The sequence below is a fragment of the Citrus clementina genome, unplaced genomic scaffold, assembly GCF_000493195.1.
Source record: "Citrus clementina cultivar Clemenules unplaced genomic scaffold, Citrus_clementina_v1.0 scaffold_6, whole genome shotgun sequence".
Classification (NCBI taxonomy): Eukaryota; Viridiplantae; Streptophyta; class Magnoliopsida; order Sapindales; family Rutaceae; genus Citrus; species Citrus x clementina.
In genome coordinates, this window is record NW_006262139.1 from 6,344,367 (window position 1) to 6,356,069 (window position 11,703).

Here is an 11,703-nt window from a genome sequence, read left to right on the forward strand (position 1 = left end):
CTAAAACCCAAAGGCCTACATATTTGGTAAAACAACTGACAGAATACTAAACACATAATACTCAAATTCAAAAGTAAAAAGGAACAAATAGAAAATTAAACATATTACGATTCACCCTTGAGATAAATTCCTGGCCCTCAAATCACATGCAGAAGCAGGCTGCAGCAAAGAGAGATCCGGAGGAATAAGCACTGAAAATGCCAAAGGATCGAAGTTGCCCTTCTGGAGAAAACCGGCCTTATGATTACTAAGGCGATTCAGTTAAAATAGCTACTACACCAACTCTAACCAAAATTTGAGACGATGCTGGGCACCCCTGCAGCTTTGGTTTGGAGCCACTGGCAGGGGTGCCCCTATGCTGTATGGTGCAGTTTTTAAGAGGGTTTGCTAATGAAACTTGTATGGGTTGTTATATATATATATATATATATATATATATATTTCCCCCCCCCCCCCCCCCCCCCCCCCCCCCCCTTAGTTATTTTGATCGTGTAGCAGTTTGAAGGTGAAGTGATTTAAGTAGGTGTGTGTTCACTTTTTGGTTATAGGAGGAAAAAAAATAATGGAAAAGTGAAATAGAGGTTGCAAAATATAGCATCTTCCATGGGATATGCCATTGCCACCTCTTTTGTTCAACATGTGATGACACCTCCTCATCCATTATTTTATTTTGTCTCCTAGCTTTATATATCTTTTTGGTATTCCTAATAGCTAGACTATATTCTTTTGTTACAAGTTTGTCGAATATGTAAGTATAATCTGTTGGTGTTGAAATATCACCTCAATAACTGAATTTATTTTTTTGAGGAAAGCAGGACCGACACTGTTTTGCCGAGCTGACTTCTAATTTACATAGCCAAGCTCAAATTCCTTTATCTGCCAATCACAGAAAATAGTAAGAACTTGCCGATAAAGGTTACCGCATATATGGGTAATTTTTAAAAACCTCCCCTGAGGTTTGGGCTTGTTGCAAGTAGATGGCGAGAATTTATTTATTTGTAAAAAATCTCCTACTGTCAGTTAACTTTAACATTGACCGTTAGTTGACTATGCAAAGATAATATTACCCTTAACAACAGTTTGTAGATGGAAATAACTAAAAAAAAAAAAAATTGTTGGCTATTTTACCCTCTTTAAATTATTGATATTTTCTTAAAGTTCCTACAAGAAAGATAAAATTAAAAATTTGAAAAATTCTCTTTAAATTATTGATATTTTCTTAAAGTTCCTACAAAAAAGATAAAATTAAAAACTTAAAAATGAAATAGTTATAATCTTTACCTATGATAGTGTAAATCTTTGGAATTGACAAGGATAAAATTGTCAAAAAATAGGGATTTTGCTTTTCGCGCCAACAATTTTAATTTTTTTTTAGTTATTTTCGTCTACAAACTGTTGTTAAGGGTAATATTGTCTTTGCACAGTCAACTAACGGTCAATGTTAAAGTTAACTGACGGTAGGGAATTTTTTACAAATAAATAAATTCTCACCATCTACTTGCAACAAGTCCAAACTTCAGGGGAAGTTTTTAAAAATTACCCCCGCATATATATGTCTATGTCAGATATTTTGTGTACAAGAGAAAGGGAAAAAAAAAACTGGGAAACAAGATATAAATTAAAGTTTTTTCAACTGGAACTTACGATGTTGCTATTGGAAATCATCTAGTAAGAAACCAGTGTAGTTGATCTCTTGGGGATTCTTTATTTCTTTAGTTGAATTTGCTCCCTGCTTCTCTGATCCTTTGTTTGGTTTAAATAGGCCATTCTTAGCGGGTGATTTCTCCTTGATTTTAGCCCACTCCATTCTCTGATGATAGGCCATTTCCAGTAGTTACGAGTGGTTGAATAGATCCCTTAAAAATAAAACATGTCCTTTTTAACCTATATATATATAATAATTTTTTGGTATGAGATCATAAAGTGTAGAAAACGTTTAGGAAAATTTTAAAACTGTGGGGTTTTAAAGGTTTAAAATTTAAAACGCTTAAACCGCACAGTTGATGTATTTTTCCATATATTTTTGAATTTTAAAATTCCGGATTGGAAATATTTATAAGGTCGATCTCACGTGGTCGAACTGATCTGGTTTGCGTTTTAATTTTCTGATTGACATCATAGGATTTGTTTTTAGCTGAGCTGGTGAAAATATCTGACCTCCACATCATCAATGTGTACCTACCCTGAGTGAGATTAAATTTTAATGTCTTGATGACACCAGCAGTATCATTCTTTAATTTGTTCTTCCAAACATAGAATAAGATTAAGTGATACTCCCTTTCAAAAAAAAAAAAAAGATTAAGTGATACTCTTTTTTTGATGACGCAATGCTCTTTGGCAGAAGCTTTGCCTCTTTGATAACCTCATAAGACAGCCAAATTAGGTAATGCTATTATCATTGCCTACCTACATTAATCCACATATATTTTTAGATTGCGTAAGTTTTGATTTACCTTCACTAAAAATGACAATTTTTAATTTATTCTCCAAAGTTTTGAATAGTGGTGGGCGAATTCGGATTCAGATTAACCCGATTTGCATCTGTCTAATCGGGAAAATTTTAAAGTGTGAGAAATATTTAGAAAAATTTTAAAACTGCGGTGTTTTAAAGGCTTAAAACTTAAAGCATTTAAACCGCATGATTTATGCGTTTTCTCGAATGTTCCCGCGCTTTAAGATTCCAGATTAAAACATTTATATATATATGGTCGATCTCATGCGGTCGAACTGATCTGGTTTGCATTTTAATTTTTTTGATTAACATCATAGGATTTGTTTTTAGCTGAGCTGGTGAAAATATCCGACCTCCACATCATCAATGTTTACCTACCCTGAGTGAGATTATATTTTAATTTCTTGATGACACCAGCAGTATCATTCTTTAATTTGTTCTTCCAAACATAGAATAAGATTAAGTGATACTTTTTTTTGATGACGCAATGCTCTTTGGCATTTGCCTCTTTGATAACTCATAAGACAGCCAAATTAGGTAATGCTATTATCATTGCCTACCTACAATCCACATATATTTTTAGATTGCGTAAGTTTTGATTTACCTTCACTAAAAATGATAATCTTCAATTTATTCTCCAAAATTTTGAATAGCGGTGGGCGAATTCAGATTCAGATTAACCCGATTTGGATCTATCTAATCGGGTTTATAAAATAATTCAAACTCAATATGAACTTGTAGTATGATCCAATTTGATCAAATTCGGATTGAGTTAAGATCGAATCGGATTGGATTGGGTTATGATTATATGTGAATGGGGGTCAACTTCAAGTTAAAATCGGATTTGAGTCAAATAGGATGGATTCATAAAATGTTCAAATTATATTTTTTGTTTTTTTTTTTGTAAATTTTTTTAGTTATTAGAAGATTGTTTTAATGTAATTACATCATTTTCGTCCGTTTTACTAATAAAAAAAAAACTGCTACTATAAAATCAAATGAAAAAAAAAACTACTACTATCGAATCATATTGAATTATTTGCCTATATCTAAATATCTAAAACATTTTTTTAATTCAGTGTGCAGTGTCAACTTGATCAAACTTTCGAATCATAACTCGATTTGATCACAATCAAATTGGGTTAGTCAAAATCCCACTTGATCGAGTTGGAGATTTTATCCGCATCTGATCCAAGCTCAAATTTTTCTGGTCGGGATATTCACGCACCCGTAGTTTTGAAGACATTAATTTTTCTGCATTTCTTAATTAAGAATTTAGAAATAAATTTCATCACGCACCGTACAGTTGCTCTCATCTTTTAAACGAAAATGAAGATAAATTAATATTTCTCTTAAAAGAGTTAATTTAAGATCATCATTCTGAATTGACGATATATAAAATTTACCCCTTTAGTTTTTTAGAGTAAGTACTATAGAATCACAAGCAAATTGTACCAACTTTTGTGTACATTGTGATGCGAAAGGATTGTTTGAATATATAATTATTTTCATTAATTGTATTAATTACTTTTCTACTTCTAAGCAACCAACTCCTACATATCACGTTAATTTGTACAATATTTTTATGCCTTTGTCACTAAATTTTTTAATATTTAGATGTTTATGTTCAGTTAATTATAATAGTGTCGGTACTCAACTTATACTCTTATCTTATAGCTTATTGTGTTAAGCCAGGCTTTCAACAAGGCTGAAGAAGGGGGTTGGTAGGGTCCGTAGGGACTCTTATTATGGTCTTTAATTTATTTGGTTGAGAGTAGATAACAAGTACAACATTCATGTGTGGAATTACAAATTATCAGCATATTCTAATTTTTAAGTAATAATCGTGATTCTATAAATTTTAAAGGGACATTATTATTTTACAATCTAATATTTTCTGACCTATTATTTTACTATCAAATTTTTTTTGACAATTTTTTTATTTAATATTTCAGTTTTTATCATTTTATCACCAAGTCATTAACTCCATTAATGAATTACTGATTTTACAGGAGTATTTTAAGAATTTTAGTTTATTCAGTATTTTAAGAATGTTATAAGGTATAATATTTACAACTTTATCATTTAATTATTTTAGATATATAAAATATCAATTGATAAAAGCATTATGTCTTTGTATATAATTAATTATATATATATATATATTTTAATTTAGAGAGTTAAATTATAACTACATGATTTAGGAAAAAAAATAGACTTTTATTATAATTTTTGTTAAAAATTTTGTTAGCTTCAACAACCTAGTGGTAAAACAATAAAAACTATAATAATAGGTGGGGAAAAAGTAATTATCAGAAAATTTAGGATATAAAGTAATATATAAAAAAAATATTAGGTAGTAAAATAATGATAACTTATTTTTAAAACATAAATATTTATGATATCCATAGACTTCTATTTAAAAAAAAAGGGTTAAACTTCAGTTCACCAAATAAAATGATAATATTCAATTTACCTCCAGACATATGAATGCTCCACCTCCACCCTCCCAATTTGCCATCATCCTAATATTGATAGTTTTCATACTTTTGGAAGGTAAATTAAAGATTGTAATTCTATTTAGGAGGTAAATTGAAGTTTAGCTAAAAAATAATTATGAATAAAATTGTGCCAATATCAATTACGGGTCAAGGCCTATGTGATTGAGGCAATCTCCTAGTACACAGCAAAAACTTTAAACCCCTTCCATCATAGATAAAGTTGATTTTATTTATCAAAATTTCCCTTCATTTTATGCATACAAATTTATTAATGAAAAGTTGAAGTTATACATATCATACCTTACCTTATATGAGTACTATTAGGAATCATAGAATTTGATTATCAATTTGAGTCGTAATTAATATAACATCAATCTATTGAATAATAGAATAAATAATAAATAATTTTATGTTCATTATCTTAAATAATATTAAGACTCATGAAAGACTCAAATATTAGGATTTTTAAATATTGTTATTTTCCTAATCGGGCAGCCTTGACCACCATGACCCTGAATAGAAGTATATATCGTTCACATGTTAGAACAATAATCCTTTGGTGAAAACCATCACCTATAATCTAAGAAAATTCATGTTATATCGCCAATAATCAATAACAGAATATGCAGAAGTGTACTTGAATCCATAATGCGCAATTACTCTATAGAGTTGTTGTTGGAGAAAAATTAGGTTTTTAAAATTTTTATAAAACCTTTTGAAGATCGCTCTCATATAATATATAAGAATTCGTATTCTAGAAATCGTACCTTAAAAATCCGAGTTGGCTTTTCCACTGAAGTGATTTAGGCTCCTAGATCACGATCTGCCACCACCACTCCTGTTAGATCACGATCCATCACCACTACGCTTGTTAGATCACGAACTGTCACCAATGATCTTCCAGGTTATGACTCAGGTTCGATCTGCACTTGACGTGTGGGCGCCTTTATCACTACCAAAGCAACTAGCACGAGAAAATTTTTCTCTCAACAATGGAGAGAAAAATCTTATTCTCTAATCTGTATAAAGTGGCTTCTCCCTTCTTTTCTTTAGAGAAAATAAGTCTTTTATATCACCCTTTAGTGAGAACCCTAGGCTCCAAATAATTCAAAAAACAAAACCCACGTTATTTGCTTTTTCAATAAGGGACCCACCTTGTAAAATAACATAAGGCCCCTTGCACAAAAGCTAATTAAATGGAGCCTCCCACTAAATGATATATTTAGGCTTTTGACCCAAATAGCTAGTTATCTTACTTATTAGTCCAGTAGTGGTGCAGTCAATTAAATGAGCTAACCCGGGGATCATTTGGGAACATACAATAGTGGCTACAATAATTAGGCCTGTAATTAAACTAGCCCAATTATTTAATTCCAAATCTACTCCACTAAAAGATTGGAACTGACTTCCATAATTGTATGCTCGAATAATAATTCGTCCCAAGCCACATTGATTTCTTTACTGCACAATCCTTTGTACCACATCGTTAATTAAATTGATATCTCAACTGTCTAATCAATTTAATAACATCTTATTCCTTGATCCTTACTGGTTTTCTCTAATGATCATTTTCAACATACTAAATATGTTGACACACTCTGGCCAGAGAATTCTATGATCAAGTACCGAAAACCTATCAAGAGATGTGTTGTACAAATTCTATATTGTTAATCCATAACTCCAATACTCATAATTGCTCCCACCAAGATACCGGGTAATCTTGACCACAAGGATGTGTCGTGCCCATTGGTAACTCAAATGAAATAACAATCACAATCATGAAATCATAATTAACTCAAGATTAAGATTACAGTAAAATCAACGCCTATGAGATTTAATAAGTCTGACAGTTATTACAAAGTTAATTAAATCTCATATGTGATCCTGTTCAATGTAGTCGTACTACATCAATAAATTCATACATGATTAAGACAAATCATTCAATAAATTTATTACAGTCTATACCTAAATAAAGTGCCCAACTTTATTTATCAACTGCGAACTAAATTTATTTAATCATAAGATAACTTGTATTTATGTCTTCTGTGAATCCACATGGTGATCACATAAATACATATAATATGATTAAATGGACTTTAATACAAATATTAATGCAATTAAGATATTTGAATAAAATACCTCATTTATTTTATTAATCAGAAAAATTGTTTATTACAATTAAATAAACACATATGCTTTTAAAGAGCATATTTTCCCAACAATCTCCTACTAGCTCTCAAAGCATATCTGGCTTATTGCACATGCTCTAGGGCTCTAAGTGGAGGTTATAAAGGTTTCCCACTAATGGCCATTGTAATAAGATCTGCCATTTAGCATCTAATGCCATTTGAGGTACTTTCATATAACCTTTCTGCACTATTCCCTTATAAGATGATACTTCCTTTCAATATGTTTTGTTTCTTGTGGTTCCTTGGTTCCTTAGATTGAGCTACCGCACCACCATTATCACAAAATAGTTTAAGGGGTGCAGTTACAACAGGTACCACCTCAAGATTTCGTAGGAACTTGCAGAGCCATATAGCTTCTTTTGCAACTTCAGATGTAGCCACATATTCAGCTTTGGTTATTGAGTCTGTGATACAAGATTGTTTCACACTCATCCAACTAATAGCTCCACTTCCCAATGTAAACACATAGCCGGAAGTTGATTTTCTAAAATCCTTATCTGACAAAAAATCAGAATTAGTATAACCCACTAGAATACGTTTATCACCAGAATACACAAGCATATAATTTTAAGTTCTTTTCAGATACTTCATTATATGCTTGACCGCAGTCCAGTGTTCAGGTCCAGGATTAGACTAACCATCCCTATCGCAAAACAGATGTCTGACCTAGTGCAAAGCATGACATACATGAGACTTCCCACAGCTGTTGCATAGGGAACTCGTCTCATTCTCTCTATCTCTTAAGATGTTTTAGGTGATTGATCCTTAGAGAATGTAATTCCATGTCTGAATGGTAATAAACCAGTCTTGAAATTTTTCCATGCTAAATCTAGCCAATAGCTTATCATATAGACCGCTTGAGACAAGGCTAAAGTTTTATTCTTCCGGTCTCGTAGTAACTTGATACCAAGAATATAACTTGCCTCTCCCAGGTCTTTCATATCAAATTGTTTTGCTAACCAACTCTTTATTGTAGTCAACACTCCTATATCGTTTCCAATTAGAAGAATATTGTCTACACAAAGAACTAGGAAGGCTATAAATTTTTCCTGAATTTTCTTGTACACACATGGTTCATCAATGTTCTGAATGAATCCAAGCGATTTAATCGCTTGATCAAATCTGATGTTCCATGACCGGGATGCTTGCTTCAATCCATTAATAGATCTCTGCAACTTACATACCATGTGTTCTTGGCCTTTTTGTATAAATCCATCTGGTTGCTGTATGTAGATGTTTTCTTCAAGATGCCCATTAAAAAAGGCAGTCTTGACATCCATTTGCCAAATTTCATAATCTAGCACTGCAGTAATGGAGAGCAGAATCCTGATGGATTTAAGCATAGCAACCGGAGAAAAGGTTTCCTTATAATTGATTCCTTCTTTCTGAGTAAACCCTTCGGCTACTAATCTTGCTTTAAATGTTTCCACCTTTCCGTCTACTCCTCTTTTTCTCTTGTAGATCCACTTGCACCCTATAGGTTTTACCCCATTTGGCGCCTCTACAAGTTCCCAGACTTTATTGGAATACATAGATTCCATTTCTTGATTCATGGCCTTTTTCAAAATTCAACATCTCTATCTATTAGAGCTTCGTTGTAACTAGTGGGATCTTGTACATGTTCATCTGAGATAACCGTATAGGTTTCTCCCAAAAGCATGTATCTCGCAGGTAACCTAGTTACCCTCCCACTACGACGAGGTTCTAAAAGTGATGGTTGTTCACGGATAATCCTGTACTGATAAGTTGGTTGTTGCTGTTCTTCCTGTTCTATAACAGGTGTTGAAAGCTGAGCATCAACCTGATCTCTTTTATTTCTCTAGTTTTACCTTACTCTTAGGTTATAAGTCATTATATAGTTTTCCTCAAAGAAAGTAAAGAATATTTCTATAAATACATTCCTATCTTGAGGACTATAATTCAGACTTTCCCTTATTCCTTTAAGATACCTAAAACATGCAAGCTTCTGAACACGAATCCATCTTCTCTATCTCTGATTCTAGTAAACTCCAAATACGAATGTGTCTCAAACTATGTTTGTGACTTTTTCATAATATCTTGGAGTAATAGACACCGAGATAGATGAAACTAAGTTCAATAAACTTTGTAGTTTCAAATACTAATATCTGGAATCAAAAAGGTAAATGATAAACCACTTAGTATATATCTTGTCTTATCCAAAAGAATCTTGTTTCTCCATTTAATTACACTATTTGTATCATAGTGTTCATTAACAACCAAATAGTGCTTGAATTCTCCATAGAGATATTCTTTGTTTCGATCATATCGAAGTTCTTTTATGTTCCTGTCTAATTGCTTCTGTCTTATCCACGTACTCTTTTGAATTTCAAAAGCAATGGAATCATGACGCACTTAGACAAACATAAATAAAATGAATATTCATCAACAAGATTGATAGAATACTTATAACCTCTTATAACATGTAAACTGATTTGTCCGTATACATTTGTATGCGCTAAATCATCAAATACAATGTTATGCTTTTAGCTCAAAAAGAGCATCCTTGTCATATTACTTTTCTAAATAAGATTTATAGAGTTACAATGATCAATCTTAATAGGCCAACAAGTCTATCATTAATCATTTTCTTAAAATCTTATTATAGTTTATATGACTTAAGCATAAATATCAGAGGTGATTTTTGGTTAGAAGAAACATTTATTTTCTTAGATAAATGCATATACTTTTTATCATTATATCTTACTTTGAATAGATCAACGTACTTCTATGATATAAATTGTCTTTATAAATAACCAAAATAAGTAATAAACAGAGGATCCATAAATAACAGTGTACTCCTGTTTATTAAAACAAGCCACCGAAATTAAATTCCTCCAATATTTGGAAAAATAAAGACAAATATCAAAACTAAAGTCTTGTAAAATTGATCTAGTCTTTCAATTGATATAAACTAGCACGTCCTCAACTGCTGTTTGAAGCTTTCTTCACTTAATCTCTTGGTTTCCTGAAAACCAAATAAATGAATTACAAATAAGATTAGTTATCTCAGAATTCATTATTGTATGAATCAATAGAAATTTGAACTAATTAGGAAGCTTAAAGATTTCCTACACCTAATTTTAATAATCTTAGGACAATCTTTCTTCCAGTGACCCTTCTGTCCACATTTGTAACACTTGCCTTTTGGCTTGCCACTTCTTTTAATGGACAGTTTGCCGATCCCAACTCTTGCTTGCTCATTCTTGTCTTTCGACTTAAGCCTTGTAGAGAATCCTTTTTCAGGAAGTTTTCTGCTATTATAAAATTCTTCTATAGCATGTAGTTCGTGCATTAATTCAATTAAGGTCATATCTTTATTGTTTAAGATATAACTGACCTTAAACTCTTTGAATGTATCAGGTAAAGATTCAATCACCATGTTAATCTTTGATTTATCATTGATTTGAACACCATGAATCTCTACCTCATTCAAACAGTCCATCATTTTGAGGACATGATCACGAACTTTTGTACCCTCTTCCATCTTAGTATCCGTAATACGTTTTAATGCTGCTTCTCTGGCAAAATGGGTATTTTGCCCAAACATCTGATGAAGACTAGCCATAATTTCAGTGGCTGTTTCCATGCTCCGATGTTTCTTATGCAGTTCCACAGAAATCGAAGCCAATATATAGCGCTTAGCCATTTTGTTAGCTTCGCACCATTTCTCATAAGGCTCCCTCTGATTTCTATAATCGTATAACGATGGTTCAGGAGGGCAAGGCTGGGTCAACACATATTTGCTTCCCTTAGCAGTGAGAATATTAAATAGATTGCGTTTCCAATCTAAATAATTTTCGCCAGTGAGTTCATTTTTAACAAGGATAATTAATAATGGGTTGATGGAAGACATTTTCTGAAAAAAAAATAAAATAAACATGCATAAATACTTTGAAACAATATTCACAATAAATGACAAAAATGCAAAAAACCATAAATGCATTTTAATTTATTGTAACGATAATCTAGTACCACTTTGACAAGCTATCCGTTGGGGAAGTCATGTCTTCACTTACTAGATCCAATTATCCATTAGATTATTTACTTTCATGTAGAGACATGATAAATAATTATCGTTATCTCTTTGGGCCTAAATTTGTTAACAGAGCTTCGTTGGGAAGGTTAATAACAAACTTTAGTTGAGTGTATAACCATTGTTTCAATCTACGTATTTTTCATATCAATAGTCACCATTGGGGTGAACAATCGATTGAAAAATATTTCAATTTTATCTTTGAAGAAGTTCATTAAATAAAATATCTAATATATATACCCTCCGAAGGGAGCATCACCGTATCATGAAGTCGAGGTATATATATAATTTTATTATTGAACTAACAATGGAGCCCGTGGGAAAATTATCTTAAATTTTTCCTCTCCCACTCAATATTTTAAAATTGGTTTTTCCTTTTTAAAACATACATATTGTTAATTGCATGCTTCCTATAATATTATCTAGATGATATCAAATATTATTAAGCATATGCAAATTTCAAACAATATAATGAAATTCATAATTAATGAATGACATGTATCATTA

General features: G+C 31.7%; 1 protein-coding gene across 1 annotated transcript; it reads right to left on the bottom strand.

The window, feature by feature from the left end:
- Window positions 1–10,074: 10,074 nt before the first annotated feature.
- LOC112097311 lies at window positions 10,075–10,809 on the bottom strand. The gene is made up of 2 exons (XM_024182495.1): window positions 10,540–10,809; window positions 10,075–10,128 (listed from the first exon to the last, which is right to left on the bottom strand). The coding sequence occupies exons 1-2, from the start codon at window positions 10,807–10,809 to the stop codon at window positions 10,075–10,077; spliced, it is 324 nt and encodes a 107-aa protein (XP_024038263.1).
- Between the last annotated feature and the right edge of the window lie 894 nt (window positions 10,810–11,703).